General features: G+C 41.9%; 1 protein-coding gene across 1 annotated transcript in view; it reads left to right on the forward strand.

The window, feature by feature from the left end:
- The window catches only part of LOC126480895 (glutamate receptor 1-like), a 1132174-nt gene that overhangs the window by 545553 nt on the left and 561500 nt on the right, over positions 1 to 25121 (forward strand). The window contains exon 3 of the mRNA XM_050104292.1: positions 24429 to 24556. Within this exon, the coding sequence (XP_049960249.1) occupies positions 24524 to 24556 (33 nt within the window). The 5' untranslated portion in view covers positions 24429 to 24523. The remainder of the gene's footprint in view (positions 1 to 24428; positions 24557 to 25121) is intronic.

Below are 25121 nucleotides of genomic sequence, written 5' to 3' on the forward strand. Positions count from 1 at the left end.
ATTTCACAATTTCGGTGTTTTTAAATTGGGTCGTTTACATACACTTTCGAAAATACATCTGTAAATTACTTGAAAAATCTAACGGCGCCATCTACTGGTTCTTTGGTATACTACGAAACTAAGAGGGCCTTGTATTGGTTCTTTGGTGAATTATGCTGTGATGGTCGTGTCACTGAGTTGAACATACGAGTTACTAAGCTGCGCAGATGATTTTAGATAAAACTTTAAATTAGGATTTCTTTCCTGAGACGATTACGATTACATAAAATCTTTATTTGCGCCAAGCGGCGCTCAAGTTACTTGTGAAACTCACCCTGAAAATTCGTGTCATAGTTTTGTAGATCAACATGTTCAAAAAAACAAAGACACGACGGTTCTACAGTTTTATTATTAGTACAGATATATATTACATATCACACACAAATTTCCAATTTTCATTACAATTTCAAATTCTTAATTGGGGGATCTATTATAAAACATTATTAATAAAATTTGTTTCAATTAAAGAAAAACATTACAAATTTTTATGCCTTCTAATCTTAATGGAAATGCACATAATACGTGCGTCTCCATTTAAAAATTTAGTGCTGCTGTGAATAGAACCTCAGCCGCCCAAGTGACAGGCTCCTCTACAGCGTCAAGCAGTCAACAAACCGGCCTTTCGGAAGTACTTCACATTCGATTCTGTCGAGAATGTTTGAGAGTTGCGTTGAACTGCTTTGTACGATTGATATTTGTATGCCGAACTTCACTTAACATTAGTATTAAAAATTATGAAAATCGGGATGTCGTTTGGTCCCCTTGTTAGTTTCAAATCTCTTCTATGGCTGCACCGTATTCATGCATCACGTAATAGGTAGTTACTGAGACAAGTGCCGACTAGACGTAGCTTACTGTCACCTGATGCACGGTAGCTGGATAACTGATAGTTTCTAGAATGAAATTTTCACTCTACACCGGAGTGTGCGCTGATATGAAACTTCCTGGCAGATTAAAACTGTGTGCCGGACCGAGACTCGAACTCGGGACCTTTGCCTTTCGCGGGCAAGCGCTCTACCTACTGAGCTACCCAAGCACGACTCACGCCCCGTCCTCACAGCTGTAATTCCGCCAGTACCTCGTCTCCTACCTTCCAAACTTCACAGAAGCTCTCCTGCGAATCTGATTTGGACACTGTTCTTGAAATTTTATGTGCGACACAGAAAGGAAAATAACGGTGTACAACAAATACAGTTTCACCTCCGTTCGGTTGAAGAGGGCTGTATTGAGTGTCTTGTTAATCCTGCTTGCATATCCATTACTCGTTCCAGCTGTGTCCTTGCCAAGAAATAAACAGTAAACTCTGTGTCGGGTCTGAGAGATGTACGTACCTGACCAAAGAAACTACACGAAAGTGCTTTTGAGGCGGGTCTTTTCGCAGTTAGCCTTCATTAATTAGCCGCACCAACAGAGGCACGCGGGAATCTGGAACTTGCAAGGATGGGCCGCGCCAAGTTGCCGCCGTGCCAAACTTGCCGCCAGTTGGCCTCCTCCGCCGCCGCCCCCGCCGCCGCCCCCGCCGCCACCACGGGGTCCGGCAGCGCTCCGGTCTCGTTACGAGACGGCAACTTTCGCCCGAGACATTAGCGGCCCCGCTGCCTGCTGCCTGCTGCTCCTCCAGTCTCATTTTCTTGGCCGCCCTCATGCCCGCCGTCGGAAATTGTCCCCCAAGCAACTTGGCGACAGCACCTGTTTCGGTCCCTCTTAATTCTTCCTTAAGGCGCTGGAGGCCGTAAATGGAGAGACGGTGTAATTTTGTGAGCTGCATAGCTGCCTAATGGTTGCTGACACAATGTAGCACACATTTCTGTTGAACACTATGGATATTCTTTGTAGAATTCCATTATATTTTATTTAAAATTCTCATGGAGTACAATATTTAGTTCAACAGTTTATTTCTCCTTTCGCGGCTATCATCAGATGACCACACCAATAAAGAAGTGCGACCATATTATTTGCACACCCTCCTTAAGCAAAATGATAGTATATAAAAGGGTCATTCCATAAGTGATGCAACTATGGTATATCACGCAAACATGTCGCATCACCGTAAGCGCAGTAAGTACATTCGAAAGCCCGCGGCAACAAGTAGCGAAATCAACTGACAGATTGCAACCGGAGGCGAGGATGGCTGCGTACCGGCGGCTGAAACATTCAGTGTGAGCCTGGCCGTGCTACAAAATGGATGCAAGCAGAATGGAACTGCGAAAACGTCACGATTGCCTTTCTTGCTGACAGAAATGGTACTCATAAGGGAAACTCCTCATCGCATGCCCTTCAGATTTAATGCTGGGGTTGCCCAGTGGGTAGTCAAATGGTTCAAATGGCTCTGAGCACTATGGGACTTAACATCTGAGGTCATCAGTCCCCTAGAACTTAGCACTACTTAAACCTAACTAACCTAAGGACATCACACACAACCATGCCCGGGGCAGGATTCGAACCTGCGACCGTAGCAGTCGTGCGGTTCCGGACTGAAGCGCCTAGAACCGCTCGGCCACCGCGGCCGGCTAGGGGATGGTCCGTCAAAAACTGAGCAAAGATCATGCATGTAAACAAGAAGAAGGTGTACTGAACTGAGAAAAAGAAGCAAAACAAAAACAGTGAACGGTCCAAGATCAAGATGTGCAACACCAAAAGTATTTCAGTAGCAACCATGTTTTGGTACGTCGTCACGGTGCTAGGCTACTAGGGGGGAGATTCGTGTTCAGATTTCCTTCGTGGCCCATATATACACTCATGTTCAGAACAAAGAGAACACCTTGAACGACTAGAGCTAGCATGTTCATATTCACAGGACATATACATTAGTATGGTTTACAGAAACGATTAATATTTCAACAATGTCGTCCTCTGGGTTGACGGTCAACATGGATATCGGGGCGCAACACACCTACAGGGAAAATGGGCCTGCGGCTCTCGTTGTCGCTATAAACCGAAAGTAACGGATCAGCTTGAGTTGAGCTGACGTGCAGCATGTCTCGCAGATGTAAGCGCGCAACGTATTGTCAAAGTAGTGAGTTTGACAGAGAAATCATATTGGCATATTGGCGCATTGGCATCCATCCAGGAAATTGCTGCTCTAGGTCGAAGTGTTTTGGCCATGCAACGTTTGTGTTCCCAATGGTTCACGGAAGGTCATAGAACTTGACGAGATGGGTCAGGTCCCACCACCCAGTCCATCCCCCCCTCCCCCCCCCCCCCAACCTCCGCCACCCCCGAGGAGCTCGATACTTCACCGAATGGTATTTCAGGACAGATCTGCGTGCTCCTCGACTCTAGCCAACAGTGGAACACATCATATAGTATGGGGGGTGACAGTCCTTCGCCATTTATTGCGGCATCGGTTACGTGTGCTTCGTCCACTTCTCTGCTTACCTTTGACGGCTATGGCATGTGTAATGACGTCACTGGCGACAGGAAGAACAATAAATAGTGTTTTCTGACGTTGCCATGTTGCGATTGTTTGAAAATGATGGCTGCATTTTGGTTCGCCGCAGGCAGGGGGAGCGCAATCCCTGTGACTTCATTCGCATGAGATATACACTGCCAGCTGAAGGGCTCATGGTATGGGGTGCTATTGGCCACGATCGCAAATCACAGTTAGCGCGCGATTTGCTACACTGACCATTGTGAACTACACTATGTTATCAAATGTATCCGGACACACTCAGAAACATTCGCTTTTCATATTAGGTGTGTTGTGTTGCCAGCCAGGTACTACGTATGAGCGACCTCAGTAGTCATTAGACATCATGAGACAGAAGAACAAGCGCTCCGCGAAACTCACGGACTTCGAACGTGGTCAGGTGATTGGGTGTCACTTGTGCCATACGTCTGTACGCGAGATTTCCACACTCCGAAACATCCCTAGGTCCACTGTTCCCGATGTGATAGTGAAGTGGAAACGTGAAGGGACACGTACAGCACAAAAGCCTACAGGGTGGCCTCGTCTGTTGACTGACAGAGATCGCCGACAGTTGAAGTGGGCCATAATGTGTAATAGGCAGACATCTATCCAGGCTATCACTCAGGAATTCCAAACCGCATCAGGATCCACTAGAAGTACTATGACTGTTAGGCGGGAGGTGAGAAAACTTGGATTTCATGGTCGAGCGGTTGCTCACAACCCACACATGACGCCGGTAAGTGCAAAAGGAAGCCTCGCTTGGTGTAAGGAGCGAAAACATTGAACGATTGAACAGTGGAAAAACGTTTTGTGGACTCACGAATCACGGTACACAGTGTGGCAATCCGATGGCAGGGTGTGGGTATGGCGAACGTCATCTGCCAGCGTGTGTAGTGCCAACAGTAAAATTCGGAGGTGATAGTGTTGTGGTGTGGTCGTAATTTTCATGGAGGGAACTTGCACCCTTTGTTGTTTTGCGCGGCACTATCATGGCACAGGCCTACAGTAAAATTCGGAGGTGATAGTGTTGTGTTCTGGTCGTAATTTTCATGGAGGGAGCTTGCACCCCTTGTTGTTTTGCGTGGCACTATCATGGCACAGGCCTACATTAATGTTTTAAGCACCTTCTTGCTTTCCATTGTTGAAGAGAAATTCGAGGTTTAGTGCAACACTCCTTGTAGATGGGGTGCCATTCCCTATGAAACCTTCCAGAATCTGAATGAACATATGCCTGCGAGAGAGGAAACTGTCATCAAGGCTAAGGGTAGGCCAACACCGCATGAATTCCTGCATTACGGATGAAAGTCGCCACGACCATGAAAGACATTTTCAGCCAGGTGACCGGATACTTTTGATCACTTTTTATCAACAGCAGGTTTCTTGAAACTTGTGAGCCGATGCTACTCTGTCGTTAGAAGCGACTGCACTAGTGTTTTAATCGGTCAAAACATATATTCCGAAACAAAAAATCGTAATAATAAGAAAAAAATTCAGTTCTGCAAATCTAAAAGTGCTATATCAGCTATACGCGTAACACATGGTGATGAACTAAAACTCATGGAACAAAACAAAAATTTTATGAGAATTTTAACTTCATGGAATAAGGTCTTGAACTCTTAAAATAGTTCAGCAGCTTTCGAACTTCGGGTCATAGAGAATCCAGAGGAGAGAAAAATCAGAACGAAAACATGTTTTATTTATTTTCATTTAATAAAATCCCTTGGACTAATGTCATGGGGTACCTTATCTCTAAGAAAGAAATGTATTATCACTTAAAAGCGAAAATGTAAGAACAACGTGTGGTGTTCACCCACGATCATCTTTTAGACATATGCAGTATGTGTATTTCGCAGAAAGATTCTTTCCACAAAATTCACTACAGTTCATAAGGAACAATATGTACACAATCACAACATCATAAGAAAAAATAAAATTCTTTATTCTACATCAATCAGTACTGACAATGTCACACATTAGAGACCAAAATCAGTGATAAAGATATTACAATACATTTAAGGACAGACTAATAAAATTTTTGCAGCTCCAAGGGTAACGTCTATTCACACACCGACCGCGATGGGATGGCACCAGCGTGAATGCTTGGCTGGAGTACAGGCAGGTCAGGGTAGAAATCTATCACACAACGATCCGGATAAATTCACGCATGTTTGAGGTGCTGGCGGACAGAGCGTTTCAAAACGTGATAGTGGAGACGTTGTCTCTTCTCGTAGAGAGGTGCTCTGCAATCAACTGTCTCACCTGATCAAGAATGAATGGCGGTGTCTACAGGGGAAGTGTACAGATCGTTTATGTACTGAAGTCTATGACAAATGTGATACACAGTACTGGAATAATACAAATTAACGTAAGTTTTATCAGAGATTAGACATAGTAAACATATAGTGATTGGTGTCATTAAAACCAGCATTCAAGTGTGATTTAGAATAACCTTTCTGTCAATTATAGTTATTAATTTTAGCTAGTTGGTTCACAGTTTTACAGATTCGTACCTTACTATATGGCACTATGATCAAATGACATGGTGGGAGACGCACAGAAGTTGTGAGCCAATAACAGACGAACTAAAACGTACGGAGGAGATATTAAAAATGTAGCTGGTAACTGATATTGAGAGGATTATCTGACTTCTGTCGGCGGAAGTCCGGGGATTCGAGACCTTTTCGTGATCGTGAACTGAAGAGAGTCCTGATATTCTATTGTTTTTGAAGCCTTGGGTCGGTAACTCAGGAGAGTCCAAACGAATCGGTTTTAGAAGCAGCAGTGTTTTACGGACGTCATTAGTTATGGAATTTTGCTTTTACCGCCATTTAGACGATTACGGTGTGGCTGAAACATCAGTGTTTTGAGATATCATTGGGTTTGTCGCGGCCTGGAATACTTACGCCAGTGGCATTATATCTGAGCAGCGAAGCTGTATTGGTAATTGTGATCAGACTCAAGAACAATTAAAAGCTTTCTGTAAATTAAGAGTGACCCTTTTAACGAGTCTAGTAAACTGGTTGCTGCTGAAGGGACAGAGACTGTTAATGTCATTGATAAACTAGTACTATTAAATAAACAAGAATAATTTAAAGAAAAGTTTTGTGTCGCCCTGTTTCATTGGTAAAATGCAACTCAAGTTACTTAAATTTAATTAGAACACTACTAATAGCTCTGCTACGACATTATAAACTTGGGATCATTGTAAAGGGTATTGTTTTGCAGCGGTGCATGTTAGGTATCCAGACAAAATCTGATGAGCAAAATTTCAAGTAAAATTCAATGTTTCATTTAAGTTCCCCTTTGAAGGAAGAATCATAATTCTCAATAGGAAGTGGAAACTTACAAAGTATTACACAGAAGTGCTATTTTAAAGCTAGAGAAACATATTTCTCTCAATCTAGGGCATTATCTTCTACAATACCAGCAAATGTACATGTTACTGAATTAGGACTGGTTCCCACGGACAGTTTTACTCCAGAAATCTTTAGAAAAAGAACTAATGTGTCAAACAGACTTACACCATTCCCTATAAAGGAAATTATTCCTTTAAGTACAGTTAATGTGTTATAAGCACTGAAAAGTAAACTAGAAATGGAGTGGGACAAAGTCAAAGAAAAACAGTTGCCGTACATGGTAGAAACAACTGCCACGACGGTGCTACCACTGGAAAAAAAGACCATTGTAAATATAGTGGTAACAGTTACATACTAGTTGAAACGCAGTGTATGGAATAATATGGACACAACAAGGGAATACAAGGTACCTGTGTTTATTGCAAATAGCAACGAAAAACGCTTACATTGAAATGCTTTAAGAAGTCGATGGATTTGAAGAAATTTACGTATTATGTTAAAAGAAAGACTAAAACTTTGTTTGTAATCCTCCTTTCTCATTTAGATCTGCATGAAAAGCATGTAGTTGTATATGTGAATTGGATATTGTGCATCTAGCGAGAGAAAACCCATTTATAGATTTTAAAACTGACAGAATAACATCAGTTATTGATTTTTTAACGAAAAAATCGCCAAACAGCCGAGCACTGCAGAATGTATTTTATTTTATTTTCGCTACCAGTTTTGTTAATTCATTATGCCAACTTCAGGCCCCATATGCAAGTCTCACAAATAACCGACATTGGCATACTGGGGCCATGTATCCGTAAGTGCTTCCTTCGAGGACTTGACTAAGGATGGCATAATGAATTGCCGAAAGTGGTAGCGAAAAAAAAAAAGCTCAATCGCACGGCTGTTTGGCAAATTTCTATGTTAAATATTTGACCAGCCGCTGTCCCATGTCCGCAATGGATCAAAAAAGGCAGTTAATGGTAGTTCATTAGCAGAAGTTACAAACTGAAAGTCCTACACGGAAATTAAGCGAGAATGTGGGGGAAAAGAGTTGTCAACGATTTTTCAAGGTGTGGAATCCCATAAAAATAGTGTAATGCACGAAATAAACGGCAAAATTAAAATATCCAAAGCTCTCCGCTAGAAGAATGGTACGAACGAACAGAGATAATTGCGAAGGTGAGAAGGGAGATAGTTTACAGGAAAAAATGAACTAGATATATACTGTAATTTGAAAGTATACCTTCTGTATGTATCAAATTACTGGTTGAGTAAAGAATTAGATGATTCTGATGCAGATTTTAAATTATAAGTTGAAAATTAACCTAGGTATTATGAAAACTATGCCAAATAGATACAAAGAAACAATTTTTTTCTACATGTATATGTTTCTGCAAAAATTAATAAAGATTTTGTACAAGAATATTTGTTTTCTTAATCGTGCCCCACCAGGTGTGGGTTGGCTTGTTTAGCATCCAACTGTGATTCGGATTCCTCCACTCAGAGTACCTGCAAAGTATTTGCAAGATCACTTCTTCTTCTCCTCCTCCCCCTCCTCGTCCTCCTCTTTTTCTTCTACTTCTTCTTCTTCTTTTTGCTACTTCTTCCAAGTGTCGAATGAGAAGAGCTTCTGTCAACACAATGCTAGCTGTCAAAGCCACCGCTTACATACATCAAAAACTGGGTGTTGTGTGATTTCCTTATGTTAGTTAGGTTTAAGTAGTTCTAAGTTCTAGGGGACTGATGACCATAGATGTTACGTCCCATAGTGCTCAGAGCCATTTGAACCATACATCAAAAGAGACGTGGATTGTGTTGGAGGTGTAGTTTGTTACAATGTTAGGTAGCTTAATGTAAGTGAGTGTGCCGATTCTTAGCTATCTTAAATATAGTTTTATTTTTACTGATTCTTGCGGAATGTTGCTCCATGAGAACCTAACAGGGGCATCACCCATTCTCACCTTCTCAGGTGTTGATAGTTGATAACATGAATATTGATCAGTTACAGCAGTCAAACTGCTTATACTCTCAAGATCCGAAACGCATGAAACATATGGAAATTATGTTCTAGGAAGTGCTTATCCAGTTCCAAACTTCAAGCCCAGTTGCTCTATTTTGTTATTTCGTGTGTATCGTGGCGGGGGTGGGGGGGGGGGGGGGGATGGCACGTGGGTAAAAGTGTAATAGCATATATCCGTAGCCGTTGTGGATGTGGGTATCTATTAATGAAGAACTGAACGTAGAATGGATGATGCAGATCCATACAAAAAGCATTGTTCTTATTTCCTGAGTTGTAAGCGTCACCTTTCTTACTTTATGAAGGACAGGATTTTTAAAATTTTTCTTCTCTCCTTGTGTTGGTTATTTTTAGCGTTTTTCCTGAAGTTATGTTATTTCAGCATTATACTTATTCGTCAGCAGTCACACAAATCGTTACTGCGGCACTAGACTATGCATCTATGTGAAGAAAGTGTTTAGCTCTCAGTAAATAGCCAAAAAATATTCCATCATAAAACAAGGGGTAAATGGTTCTCACAGATTCACTCACCAGAATTAAAACCTGTATATCAAGTAAACTGATTGAAACTAAGACAAACACCTTTTCTTACCTAAAGGAACAAATGTGCAGAAAACAAAATCAATCAAATTCTTGAAGGTTACAGACAGTGCACCTTGTATTATTAAACTCCTAACTGGGTCACTAAAAATCTGGCACAATGATAGTCTGGTCAGTCCAGAATGAACACAATTCAACACCTGATGCAGTACAATCAATTTTTAGCCTTCATCCTTCGGAAAACAACGGGTGGTTGCGGTAACCGTACCTCTTGTTGCACGACCATTGTTCTGCGCCTCCACTGCATCTACTCTGGTCTCACAGGTACTCCACCCCCAAGATGTGATGTTGTGTGGCGGCTCGAACGTTCTTTGCTTGCGAAAGATTTTTACAAAATCATTAATTCTGCTAACTTTCCGCCCTTCTTCCATCACTGAGCTAACATTTGACATTCAGTGTGCTAGGTATAAGTTTGAAATTCATATTTTGAGAGAGAATAAAGGAACAGGTGTAACTAAACAATTAAAATTTGTATTTAAAAAATTGTAAATAGTCAGTAAACATCTACCCAAATAGCGTTTGAACCGTTAGTGAGCATGTTCCCAGCATTATACTGGAATGTAAAATGACTTGTTATTCATTGCTATCTTTAATGGTACCAATGATTCAAACAACATAAAAATAGCTAGCTAACGACATAACTGACAGAACACTGAAAAAGTAACGGGATGGGAACTGTTGTGCGAATTAAAATGAGTGTCCTACAATCAGTCTGTGGATTTACAGTCGAATCACCTGAATTTGTCATTTCATTTCTTCCTTTACGTGGCAGACTTAGTAACAGTACGACGTGCGAAATTGTACACAACTCTCTGTGTATTTTGTTAGGAAAATGTAAGTGCAAATCTATTTTCTGTTCTGTTTTCAGTGAGTGACATCTGCCTTATCAACCAACGTAACAGACTGGACTAGCCACTCACTGCAATTTAAAAAAGCAAAGATAAACTACACAGGCACATCCTTCGCTTGGTTGAGCTGACTGTACAGTCATACCCATTTATTAAAAAAATAATACACACCATTAAAGATCAATGCATGAAAAAAATTCAAATGTATGTTACATACAAACTCACTTAGATCTCTGTTTTCCTGAGAAACTAACTTCGATTGTAATCCGTTAGGGGACAGCATCGCTTCCTCTCAGAAGCCTCAGGTATACTTTCTTACCTGCGCTATCTGTATGTAACATTAGGACACTGGGTTTGACTGTTCAAATTATTGTATGAAAATTATGCCAGTTATTTTCATCTGCAATAAATGTTGAGAATGGATAGCAAGCAAGTTGCCGGGCGCAAGTATAGTGCTGAAATAACATAACTTCAGGAAAAACGCTAAAAATAACCAACACAAGGAGAGAAGAAAAATTTTAAAAATCCTGTCCTTCATAAAGTAAGAAAGGTGACGCTTACAACTCAGGAAATAAGAACAATGCTTTTTGTATGGATCTGCATCATCCATTCTACGTTCAGTTCTTCATTAATGGATACCCACATCCACAACAGCTACGGATATACGCTATTACACTTTTACCCACGTGCCATCCCCCCCCCCCCTCCCCCTCACGCCACGACACACACAAAATAACAAAATAGAGCAACTGGGCTTGAAGTTTGGAACTGGATAAGCACTTCCTAGAACATAATTTCCATATGTTTCATGCGTTTCGGATCTTGAGAGTATAAGCAGTTTGACTGCTGTAACTGATCAGTATTCATGTTATCAACACCCGAGAAAGTGAGAATGGGTGATGCCCCTGTTAGGTTCTCACGGAGCAACATTCCGCAAGAATCAGTAAACATAAAATTATGTTTAAGATAGCTAAGAATCGGCACACTCACTTACATTGCGCTACCTAACATTGTAACAAATTACACCTCCAACACAATCCACGTCTCTATTGATTTATGTAAGCGATGGCTTTGACAGCTAGCATTGTGTTGACAGAAGCTCTTCTCATTCGACACTTGGAAGAAGAAGCAAAAAAAGAAGAAGAAGTAGAAGATAAACAGGAGGACGAGGAGGGGGAGGAGGAGAAGAAGAAGTGATCTTGCAAACACTTTGCAGGTACTCTGAGTGGAGGAATCCGAATCACAGTTGGATGCTAAACAAGCCAACCCACACCTGGTGGGGCACGATTAAGAAAACAAATATTCTTGTACAAAATCTTTATTAATTTTTGCAGAAACATATACATGTAGAAAAAAATTGTTTCTTTGTATCTATTTGGCATAGTTTTCATAATACCTAGGTTAATTTTCAACTTATAATTTAAAATCTGCATCAGAATCATCTAATTCTTTACTCAACCAGTAATTTGATACATACAGAAGGTATACTTTCAAATTACAGTATATATCTAGTTCATTTTTTCCTGTAAACTATCTCCCTTCTCACCTTCGCAATTATCTCTGTTCGTTCGTACCATTCTTCTAGCGGAGAGCTTTGGATATTTTAATTTTGCCGTTTATTTCGTGCATTACACTATTTTTATGGGATTCCACACCTTGAAAAATCGTTGACAACTCTTTTCCCCCACATTCTCGCTTAATTTCCGTGTAGGACTTTCAGTTTGTAACTTCTGCTAATGAACTACCATTAACTGCCTTTTTTGATCCATTGCGGACATGGGACAGCGGCTGGTCAAAGATTTAACATAGAAATTTGCCAAACAGCCGTGCGATTGAGATTTTTTTTTTCGCTACCAGTTTCGGCAATTCATTATGCTATCCTCAGTCAAATCCTCGAAGAAAGCACTTACGGATACATGGCCCCAGTATGCCAATGTCGATTATTTGTGAGACTTGCATATGGGGCCTGAAGTTGGCATAATGAATTAACAAAACTGGTAGCGAAAATGAAATAAAACACCTTCTGAAGAGCACGGCTGTTTGGCGAATTTCTTCGTTAAAAAATCAATAACTGATGTTATTCTGTCAGTTTTAAAGTCTATAAACGGCTTTTCTCTCGCTAGATGCACAATATCCAATTCACCATATACAACTACATGATTTTCATGCAGATCTAAATGAGAAAGGAGGATTACAAATAAAGTTTTAGTCTTTCTTTTAACATAATACGTAAATTTCCTCAAATCCATCGACTTGTTAATGCATTTCAAAGTAAGCGTTTTTCGTTGCTATTTGCAATAAACACAGGTACCTCGTATTCCCTTGTTGTGTCCATATTATTCCATACACTGCGTTTCAACTAGTATGTAACTGTTACCACCACATTTACAATGGTCTTTTTTTCCAGTGGTGGCACCGTCGTGGCAGTTGTTTCTACCATGTACGGCAGTTGTCTCTTTTTGACTTTGTCCCACTCCATTTCTAGTTTACTTTTCAGTGCTTATAACAAATTAACTGTACTTAAAGGAATAATTTCCTTTATAGGGAATGGTGTAAGTCTGTTTGACACATTAGTTCTTTTTCTAAAGATTTCTGGAGTAAAACTGTCCGTGGGAACCAGTCCTAATTCAGTAACATGTACATTTGCTGGTATTGTAGAAGATAATGCCCTAGATTGAGAGAAATATGTTTCTCTAGCTTTAAAATAGCACTTCTGTGTAATACTTTGTAAGTTTCCACTTCCTATTGAGAATTATGATTCTTCCTTCAAAGGGGAACTTAAATGAAACATTGAATTTTACTTGAAATTTTGCTCATCAGATTTTGTCTGGATACCTAACATGCACCGCTGCAAAACAATACCCTTTACGATGATCCCAAGTTTATAATGTCGTAGCAGAGCTATTAGTAGTGTTCTAATTAAATTTAAGTAACTTGAGTTGCATTTTACCAATGAAACAGGGCGACACAAACCTTTTCTTTAAATTATTCTTGTTTATTTAATAGTAGTAGTTTATCAATGACATTAACAGTCTCTGTCCCTTCAGCAGCAACCAGTTTACTAGACTCGTTAAAAGGGTCACTCTTAATTTACAGAAAGCTTTTAATTGTTCTTGAGTCTGATCACAATTACCAATACAGCTTCGCTGCTCAGATATAATGCCACTGGCGTAAGTATTCCAGGCCGCGACAAACCCAATGATATCTCAAAACACTGATGTTTCAGCCACACCGTAATCGTCTAAATGGCGGTAAAAGCAAAATTCCATAACTAATGACGTCCGTAAAACACTGCTGCTTCTAAAACCGATTCGTTTGGACTCTCCTGAGTTACCGACCCAAGGCTTCAAAAACAATAGAATATCAGGACTCTCTTCAGTTCACGATCACGAAAAGGTCTCGAATCCCCGGACTTCCGCCGACAGAAGTCAGATAATCCTCTCAATATCAGTTACCAGCTACATTTTTAATATCTCCTCCGTACGTTTTAGTTCGTCTGTTATTGGCTCACAACTTCTGTGCGTCTCCCACCATGTCATTTGATCATAGTGCCATATAGTAAGGTACGAATCTGTAAAACTGTGAACCAACTAGCTAAAATTAATAACTATAATTGACAGAAAGGTTATTCTAAATCACACTTGAATGCTGGTTTTAATGACACCAATCACTATATGTTTACTATGTCTAATCTCTGATAAAACTTACGTTAATTTGAATTATTCCAGTACTATGTATCACATTTGTCATAGACTTCAGTACATAAACGATCTGTACACTTCCCCTGTAGACACCGCCATTCATTCTTGATCAGGTGAGACAGTTGATTGCAGAGCACCTCTCTACGAGAAGAGACAACGTCTCCACTATCACGTTTTGAAACGCTCTGTCCGCCAGCACCTCAAACATGCGTGAATTTATCCGGATCGTTGTGTGATAGATTTCTACCCTGACCTGCCTGTACTCCAGCCAAGCATTCACGCTGGTGCCATCCCATCGCCGTCGGTGTGTGAATAGACGTTACCCATGTAGCTGCAAATATCCCTGGTTACCCGCAATGCGTTAGCAGTACTTGACAAAATGTTGTTGGCACTCTGTACCCTTCAGCTGTCCACATGTGATACAAGGCACCACTGTCGTTCCACTAGGTACCTCCCAACTTATACCGTTGTTGGTGTCTGTGTTAACAATCTCCACGTAGTTTACAGGTAAATAATTAAAACTGTAGATAGACGGAACATGGTTGGTAAGGTTTGGTCTTTCTTGATTGTGTGGAAGCTCTCTTGTCAACTTTTATGTGTTGTGATTGTGTCAGTAGACAAGTTGCAGAACACAATTAAATACAGTACTGGAGCTGATTTGTAAGCTGTCGGATAATTTACACCAAAGAGCGCATAAAGTGCATTGGAGCATATTGTAAAGACTGTTTGTTGGTGTTTAATGGAGTTACACATCTTCCGCAGGGTAAAACACACTGTTTTTTTCTGTAGTTATAAGGTGTAGCTCCTAGTTTGGCAGTATCATGTACTTTAGCTAAGCAGACACCGATCAGGGCACAGTGTAAAGTCGGTTAGATGATTACGTGTAACTTTGTTCTTTCGCTCGATTCTGGCTACTTGTGACTTTGTTATATATAGTCTATTTCAAAAATCTTATCGTTGTTTCCAGTAACAGTGCCGTTTCCTTGGACTTCTTCTTGCAGACAAAAGTGGTAGTTTGATGTGAGACAGTTACACATCTCCGCTTTGTTAAAAATCTCAGCAAAATCTAATGTTATATCTGGGTTCATAAGGTAATATTTGTCAATATGATGCTGTTGCAGTTTTCTAGGTAGTATGTCCATTACAATATTCAATTTAATGTCAGCCAATTCCGCTTCATATGGTATAACCACAGGTTTTTTTATATTTCCTCGAAATGATTTCCAGAGGTTCCTTGCCAACATTTTTACAATACTCCTCTAGTTGCCACATCGCCGTTCCAGTGTTTGAGATGTGGTAGCTTCAATTTGACACCATGTCTAGCAGAGATTATCTTGGAGCATTCACCACATTGACAATTGTTAAATGAACCACATACTTCCCTCTTTAACATCAAAGACCGTCCGTCCTCTAACCGTTTTTCGCTGCCGACTTGATCACCGATTTCACCCATGATAATGGTGTCATAAAATGATTCTGTAATAGGCGTAAGCATAAGTAAATTCTCCTTGCTAAGGAGCATGCGATTTTCGGCGTAATTTTTGTGACCAGTGTCAGTAACCAGATTGTCGAGGTTCTGCAGTAACAACCACACACGAAATCATTCATTGGACGTCTCATCCTCTTACTTAACAACTGAGGAATTTTTAGCGCTTTGAGTAAGGCATGTTAACGCCTTCTGGTACCACATAATACTGATCAGTTGCAGTAATCAAGCCTCCTTGTAAACTCTAACATTTGTGAAATTTTGGACACTTCTGGTCATGTGATCAGACCTCACTTCCGATTATACCTCTTAAATTTAGTAGGCTGCTGTGTCTTGTGCCTTAGTTCCATGCAGTTAAAAATCATTCCGTAGTCAAGGCAGGAAAAATATATGGCAAAGCAGTAATTTATTAAAATATTTCATTATTTTTTAATGCGTACTTTAGTGAATATACAATCCTAAACTCTTAAATGAATAATCTATGTGCTAGAGCACAAGAGAATATGTAAAAAACCAATGCAGGTTGCATATTGTATTACACAAGTGTGATTATACAACACTGATATGAATGAAAAAAAAAAAAACAGTTAATCTTTGTACCAAAGTGTAAATTTTCCATATTCTTTTCTCAAAAACTCGTCTTAATTCTGCTAAAATCGTCATCAAAATCATCTGTCCATTGTAGTGACTTTCCATGCTAGGGTAACTTCCGATGTTAACAGTTGGTTCGAACTATCTTGTTTTCTTACTTTCCTTTTTATATACTGTTTGCTAGGAAGTGGCATCTTCACACTAAAACGACACACTAAATTTCCCCACTATGTACGTTGATTAGCGTGTAGAGCTACATTAAGTGCACAAAAAGACATTGAGTACTGCTTGTTGTAATACGCAGATATGGTTATAGATCACTGATCAAGAAAAAATTAAATCTTGAGCCCAAAAATAAAACTCGTCTGTAGTATTTATCAAAATATGTAAGATATCGAAAGTAAAATGCTCACATGGTAGTAGTGTTTTAACATATAAGTTCTACTATAGTACAAAAAAGGAAAAGAATAAAAGGAACGTATGGCTCATATATTGGCACTACTGGCCTACCTTACAGGTTAAGCACCACTTATGGGCGAACTTAGTTTGATCATTTCACATATTACTGTTACTACTGAATATGACATTTCTGAGAGCCTCATGCTTTATGTCAGAACACTTTTAAACATTTATCATGCTGTAGTATTATTCTGGATTTAAATCTCATACATAAAAGTAATGGAGAGAAGTATAGTAAGATGCATGATTGTGAATTAAACGTATTTTCTGACTTTTGAAAAACAGCATTAATTTTATTACTTTCATATATACAAACTAATACACGATTATTCTTCTTTCATCACAACCACTCGCTTTATGGAACTATTTATCAAATAAATATCTTTTTCACATGTTAAATTCGGCATATGTGCGATCATGTTCACATGCAGCTATGAAGTCATCCATTATGCTCACACAAGCTTTAAGTTGTATTATATATTGCAACATGTCATTGATCGCGTTTTGAACATATAATGTAATAGATTTAACCAGCCATTAGCAAAAAACACTGCATCGTATTCAGTCCATATAATTGTAGCAGTTTGCTTTTTTTTAAAATATTGCTGTCCCTAGTCTGTCTATCTAGTGGTTCAGTACTGTACCACCAAACACAGTTACTGTCGAGGTGGCACCACAACTACTGCTGGTGGTGGCGCCACTGCTCCTGTTGAAGGGAAGGTTGATGTTGACTCCATGTGGGTTCTATTCAGTGGTGAGTTGTCTCCTGATATGACAGAATTTCACACAACTCTGTTTCACTGAACCGAACATTTCTGGACTGCTCTCAGTGTCTAGTTCATCAATTACGCAAACGCGATGTCTGGCACTATTCCAACAATGATTAATTTCGAACTGGAAACTGTCAAAAAATGTACTTGTGAACAGCGGTACTTCTTTCACCGCTAAATAGACAGGTGAAATGGTTGGTCTGTACACAGGTGTAATACGCCCAACCACTTCCAATGGCAGTTTCTGTCTACCAGTCTTGGTAGCCCATAAAATCTGGAGTGGTCAGGAGGGCTGTAATTTTGAATTTCCTGCATGTAGGTAATACTGCAGCATAGAAAGTCGTTTATAGGCTCAAAGTACAATTAAAAAGTGGGTCATGACACCCACCATTCCTAGGACACGATACACCTGACCTACTTGATTATTATCTTGTTTACAGATGATACTGAACAATGTAGTGCAAGTCTAAATCTCTTGACAGTATTTAATCTGAAGAGAGTAGAAAATAGAAGATGGTGTTCGTTTTCTGCCTGCGGGACACTGTCTACATGTATTAACTGCTGCCAAGCACTGGTATTGTGTAAAAATAGCTCTGCTGACTCTTCTCATCATCTGTCTGACAGTTCTACCCTGAAGAGCCAAAGTAACTGATACACCCGCCTAATATCGTGTAGGGGCACCGCGAGCACGTAGGAGTGCCGCAACACGTCGTGGTATGGTCTCGACTAATGTCTGAAATAGAGCTGGAAGGAACTGACGCCATGAATCCTGCCGGGCTGTCCATAAATATGTAAGAGTACGAGAGGGTGGAGATCGTTTTTGAACAGCACTTTGCAAGACATCCCATGTATGTTCAATAACATTCATGCTTGGGGAGAATGGTGGCCAGCGGAAGTGTTTAAATTCAGAAGAGTCTTCCTGGAGCCACGGAACCACTCTGTAGCAATTCTGGACGTGTGGAGTGTCGCATTGTCATGATAGAGTTGTCCAAGTCCGTCAAAATGCACAATCGACATGAATGGATGTAGGTGATCACACAGGATGCTTACGTACGCGTCATCTGTCATAATCGTATCTAGATATATCAGGGGTCCCATATCACATGAACTGCACGCATGAACCCACACCATTACAGAGCCTCCACCAGCTTGAACAGTCCCCTGCTTACATGCACGGTCCATGGACTCATGAGGTTGTTCTCATACCCGTACACGTCCATCCTCCCGATACAATCTGAAACGTGACCCATCCGACCAATAACATGTTTTCAGGCATCAACACTCCAATATCGGTGTTCACGGGCCGAGGCGAGGCGTAACGCTTTGTGTCTTGCAGTCATCAAACGTACACAAGCGCTCCTTCGGCTCCAAAGCCCATATCGATGACGTTTCGTTGAATGATTCGCATGCTTACACTTGTTGATGGCCCAGCATTGAAATCTGCAGCAATTTGCGGAAGGGTTGCACTTCTCTCACGTTGAATGATTCTCTTGTCATCATTGGTCCCGTTTTTGCAGGATCTTTTCCTGGCTGCAGTGATATATGAGATTTGATGTTTTACCGGATTCTTGATAGTCACGGTACACTCGTTAAAGGGTCGTAGGGGGAAAATCCTCACTTCATCCCTACCTCGGAGAAGCTGTGTCCCATCGCTCGTGCGCCCACTATTACACCAGGTTCAAACTCTCTTAAATCTTGATAAACTGCCATTATAGCGGCAGTAATCGATCTAACAACTGCGTCAGACGCTTGTGTTATATAGGCGTTGCCGATAGCGTCACCGTATTTTGCCTGTTTACATATTTCTGTATTTGAGTGCGCATCCCTGTACAAGTTTCTTTGGCGCTTCAGTGTATAATTCTCGTATACATGTAAAACCCTCAACCACTCTCCACCTCGTTCGGTAGTAAAATCTTCGTTCCAACGCCTGTAAGTCAATGTGACACTCTTTTAAAGGAAAAGGTCGTTACTGATTTTATAAGCAAGGAAATCAATAGCAGTGTGGTGAAGTAAGTTTCTTTCTACAGCGAGTCGTGGTTTTCTTTTTGAATATAGTGTGCATTTCGACGGTATTCGCGACCCTTATTAGTGTATAATAACAGGTGTCCAAATACTTTTGATTAGATGCATAATGTAGATCACACAACACACATCAAGCAACTAAATTGGGACCGAGTTCGCACATACACTATGTGATCAGAAGTATTCGGACAACTAACTGAAAATGACTTACAAGTTCGTGGTGCCCTCTGTCGGTAATCCTGGAATTCAATATGGCTCACCCTTAGCCTTGATGACAGCTTGCACTCTCGCAGGCATACGTTCAATCAGGTGCTGGAAGGTTTCTTGGGGAATGACAGCCCATTCTTCACGGAGTGTTGCACTTAGGAGAGACCACACCATAACATTACCGCCTCCGAATTTAAATGTTGGCACTACACAGATGACGTTCACCGGGCATTCGCCATACACACTATAACACCACCGCCTCCGAATTTTACTGTTGGCCGGCCGAAGTGGCCGAGTGGTTCTAGGCGCTACAGTCTGGACCGCTACGGTCGCAGGTTCTAATCCTGCCTCGGGCATGGATGTGTGTGATGTCCTTAGGTACTTCAGTTTAAGTAGTTCTAAGTTCTAGGGGACTGATGGCCTCAGAAGTTAAGTCCTATAGTGCTCAGAGCCATTTGAACTGTATTTTTTTTTTAATTTTTTTTTTTTTTTTTTTTTTTGTACTGTTGGCACTACACACGCTGTCAGATGACGTTCACCGGGCATTCGCCATACCCACACCCTGCCATCGGATCGCCACATTGTGTACCGTGATTCGTCACTCCAGACAACGCTTCTCCACTGTTCAATCGTCCTATTTTTACGCTCCTTACACCAAGCGAGGCATCGCTTGTCATTTATAGGCGTGATGTGTGGCTTTTGAGCAGCCGCTCGACCATGAAATCCAAGTTTGGACACCTCCCGCCAGTCATAGTACTTGCAATGAATTCTGATGTAGTTTGGAATTCCTGTGTGATGGTCTGGATAGGTATCTGCCTATCACACATCACGACACTCTCCAACAGTCGGCGGTCAGTTTAGGAGTGTGGAAGTCTCGCGCACAGACGTATGACACAAGTGACAGGCAATCACCTGACCACGTTCGAAGTCCGTGAGTTCCAAGGAGCGCTGCATTCTGCTCACTCACGATGTCTACTGAGGTCGCTGATATGGAGCACCTGTCAGTAGGTGGCAGGACAATGCACCTAATATGAAAAACGTATGTTTTTGGGGGTGTTCGGGTACTTTTGATCACACAGTGAACGCACTATCCAAATGCGAGGAGACACACATTACCTCTAGTTAAAACTGATAATTAGATCAACCATATTCCACTCTGGAATCCACGTGGGAAAAAAATTGCCAGTACATGTGTTAAACACATTCATATTGCCAAACTCTTGAAGTATCTTTGCACACTCTATTGCCACCTCTGCTGTGCTAAAATAAAATGCTCTGCAGCTCATGATTAGTTACTGATACGGAGCTCTGTAATATGTAGTCGTTCAGTAGGTACTGAACACTAGGTGTGTTGAAAAAAAGATGAATTTTACCATAGCACACATGATAATGATTAAAGCCAGAGACTCTCTGGTTGTGTACAGTGTGCAACTATGATTCCATCAGCAGAGCCACAATTTCCAGCATTATTTACTTGTCATTTCATTGTAATAATGTGCAAAGACAGTATGACAATAAGAGGTAACTCGTGGAACAGCACAATGTGGATGTCTGTGCCCACGCCCTTGGTACAGCGGCCGAACCACATGATGGCAGGGGCTTTCAGTATGATCGAAGACAGTTATTTTTTCCTGGATCACTGTTCTGGGTGGATTGGGGCACTTAACGTGTTTATTCAGGCTGCAGACAGCAGCTCCCTGCTTTGCACAGTGCGATAGGCACACGTATTCAGCCGTTGCGCTCTCAACCACATAATATGAATCTGCTGTAGAGTCCCTCACAAAGTCATATATACTTCTGTACGCATATTGGGGCGGGGGGGGGGGGGGGGGGGGGCAGGAAGTAGAGGTAGTTGATAAACCTGGAATCAAGGTGGTTGTCTGCGTATTTTGTTTAAAAACAGGACTCTGCAACTCCATAGTGTAATTGCCGCGTAGCAAGAGTGTACTTTTCTAAAGAAAAACTGAATCCCAAAGCCTCCGCAGTGCAATCGCTATGTACCAGGAGTGTACATTATTTAAAACAGTTACTCACATTCTTTTAGACAGTCTGACGTGTTACATTGCATCAAAATATTCCAAAATATTCTTTAAGAAAGGACACGTAATATGCAAGCTATCTTACTCAATTTTTTTTAATTTCTTGCCGTTTTTGCACTAATCTATGTACACGGTGACACCATAGCGTCAGACGTATCTCAGGCAGCCATATTTTGATTTTGGTAACAATATCAGGCCATATACACTCCTGGAAATTGAAATAAGAACACCGTGAATTCATTGTCCCAGGAAGGGGAAACTTTATTGACACATTCCTGGGGTCAGATACATCACATGATCACACTGACAGAACCACAGGCACATAGACACAGGCAACAGAGCATGCACAATGTCGGCACTAGTACAATGTATATCCACATTTCGCAGCAATGCAGGCTGCTATTCTCCCATGGAGACGATCGTAGAGATGCTGGATGTAGTCCTGTGGAACGGCTTGCCATGCCATTTCCACCTGGCGCCTCAGTTGGACCAGCGTTCGTGCTGGACGTGCAGACCGCGTGAGACGACGCTTCATCCAGTCCCAAACATGCTCAATGGGGGACAGATCCGGAGATCTTGCTGACCAGGGTAGTTGACTTACACCTTCTAGAGCACGTTGGGTGGCACGGGATACATGCGGACGTGCATTGTCCTGTTGGAACAGCAAGTTCCCTTGCCGGTCTAGGAATGGTAGAACGATGGGTTCGATGACGGTTTGGATGTACCGTGCACTATTCAGTGTCCCCTCGACGATCACCAGTGGTGTACGGCCAGTGTAGGAGATCGCTCCCCACACCATGATGCCGGGTGTTGGCCCTGTGTGCCTCGGTCGTATGCAGTCCTGATTGTGGCGCTCACCTGCACGGCGCCAAACACGCATACGACCATCATTGGCACCAAGGCAGAAGCGACTCTCATCGCTGAAGACGACACGTCTCCATTCGTCCCTCCATTCACGCCTGTCGCGACACCACTGGAGGCGGGCTGCACGATGTTGGGGCGTGAGCGGAAGACGGCCTAACGGTGTGCGGGACCGTAGCCCAGCTTCATGGAGACGGTTGCGAATGGTCCTCGCCGATACCCCAGGAGCAACAGTGTCCCTAATTTGCTGGGAAGTGGCGGTGCGGTCCCCTACGGCACTGCGTAGGATCCTACGGTCTTGGCGCGCATCCATGCGTCGCTGCGGTCCGATCCCAGGCCGACTGGCACGTGCACCTTCCGCCGACCACTGGCGACAACATCGATGTACTGTGGAGACCTCACGCCCCACGTGTTGAGCAATTCGGCGGTAGGTCCACCCGGCCTCCCGCATGCCCACTATACGCCCTCGCTCAAAGTCCGTCAACTGCACATACGGTTCACGTCCACGCTGTCGCGGCATGCTACCAGTGTTAAAGACTGCGATGGAGCTCCGTATGCCACGGCAAACTGGCTGACACTGACGGCGGCGGTGCACAAATGCTGCGCAGCTAACGCCATTCGACGGCCAACACCGCGGTTCCTGGTGTGTCCGCTGTGCCGTGCGTGTGATCATTGCTTGTACAGCCCTCTCGCAGTGTCCGGAGCAAGTATGGTGGGTCTGACACGCCGGTGTCAATGTGTTCTTTTTTCCATTTCGAGGAGTGTATATTGATAATTAGGATAAGGGTGGCATAAATATAGAGGCCATCTGAGGTAATAAAGAATAGTGATTAGGATAATTAATTTGATAATAAACTAGATTCTAAGTAACACCAGCATAAGCCCTCAAATCAGTAGGATACCTTCCCAGATTCATAAATTATATTTTGAATAAACACCAGATAACAACACACACAGCCTCCAGAGGAGGGGGGAGGGTATAGTAAAAGGGCGAGCAGTGAAAAATGTTTATGGAGACACTAGCACCTCTAGCAGACAAGACATAAATCATAAGTCATTGGTCCAGAAGCGCTAAAGCCACACTACCTATGAGTATCTGTTTCAGGATGTAGTTTGGTGCTGAACGTCTGACAAAATACACGAACCTAAGTATTGTATAATTTCTCAAACAGAATGTTCATCGAGCGCATTCATCTTTTGATTCAGTAACTCTCATGGTACGGATGACTGTTGCCCCAGTGATACGACAACCAATCATGGAGAGTACACAGGTTCATAATAACTTACAGATACTTTAACTAAGAAGCAATGACGTAGAAGTATATACGACTGCTAATGTGAAGTATCTACCCAGTTCAAAATGGTTCAAATGGCTCTGAGCACTATGGGACTCAACTTCTGAGGTCATCAGTCCCCTAGAACTTAGAACTACTTAAACCTAACTAACCTAAGGACATCACACACATCCATGCCCGAGGCAGGATTCGAACCTGCGACCGTACCGGTTTCGCGGTTCCAGACTGTAGCGCCTAGAACCGCACGGCCACTGCGGCCGGCTATCTACCCAGTTATTTGCAAGCGAAATGGTTCCCGTTCTGAAAGGCATGGCGATCCGACTAAACACGTTCTGTCCACAACAAGTCCACACACGAGTCTAAGAGTCACTGTGCCCTGAAAGGAGAGCAAGTACAGGTTGGTGCGCTGTGATATTACAGTATGCCTACAAGTGGTATGATACCGGAAGATGGGACTCCTTTGAAGAGTGTTGTACTACAAACGCTCTTTAATGAACAGTATAGTACATAAAGCGTAAGTTTGTCCTTTATCCTTTTTGATTCTACGGGTCTTTGTCACAATTCTCTTCAATCTTCTCCATGTCCACCAGAAACATTAGGATATAGAATTATAATTGTCAGTTCCTTTCCGAAGAAGTTTCTAATTTGCTACCAGCATATGTTAGGAAACCCTTTTGTTGCTGCACCCGCAGCGAGTTGTACCCAGTTGAGAGCCTAGGCGTGTCTGTTTGTTGCAGTCTGCAGCCAGTTCTCTCGGGGCGTGTTCTCCCTGGTCGGAGCCGTCAGCCCGGACTCCTTCGACACGCTGCACTCTTACAGCAACACCTTCCAGATGCCTTTCGTCACGCCTTGGTTCCCAGAGAACGTAAGTAGTCTTAACACCATAATTAACCGTAATATTCAGTTACATCGCACTTAAAGAAACATTTAAGCCATTCATTGTGACAATTTTTTTACTTCACTTTGCAAGCTGTGTGAGGTCAAGGAAAACCTGGGAAAACAGCAACGACTGTTCTCATGAATATTTCCTAGAATAGGAACTGTTTTCCTCCATGATGTTACATAAGGAATAGGCTTTCGTGATCGTTGCAAATTTATGTTAGAAGTTCTTGGATATTTGTAGCTTCTTCTGAAGTGACGTTTCGGTCTCATTGCTGACACCTTCTTCCAGGAACTGGTCACACGCTATTGTAGACTGTGAAACTGTTGCTAATTTAACGATACTAGAACCTGCTGTTATAGCTGTAGAATTTCATTATTAGCTAGTCAGTGATCATGATATGATTAGTGCAAGAGTTCGTCGATATACTAGTGGCTGGAGATGCCACTTGTTTGTTGTTCCGTTTGCGTACCGCGGTAGCGTTCTGTCAACACTCTACAAAGAACAGATGGAGAAAAAATAACCACTCACATTATGGTCGAGGCGCTGA

The sequence above is a fragment of the Schistocerca serialis genome, chromosome 5 (assembly GCF_023864345.2).
Source record: "Schistocerca serialis cubense isolate TAMUIC-IGC-003099 chromosome 5, iqSchSeri2.2, whole genome shotgun sequence".
In the NCBI taxonomy this organism is placed as follows: domain Eukaryota; kingdom Metazoa; phylum Arthropoda; class Insecta; order Orthoptera; family Acrididae; genus Schistocerca; species Schistocerca serialis.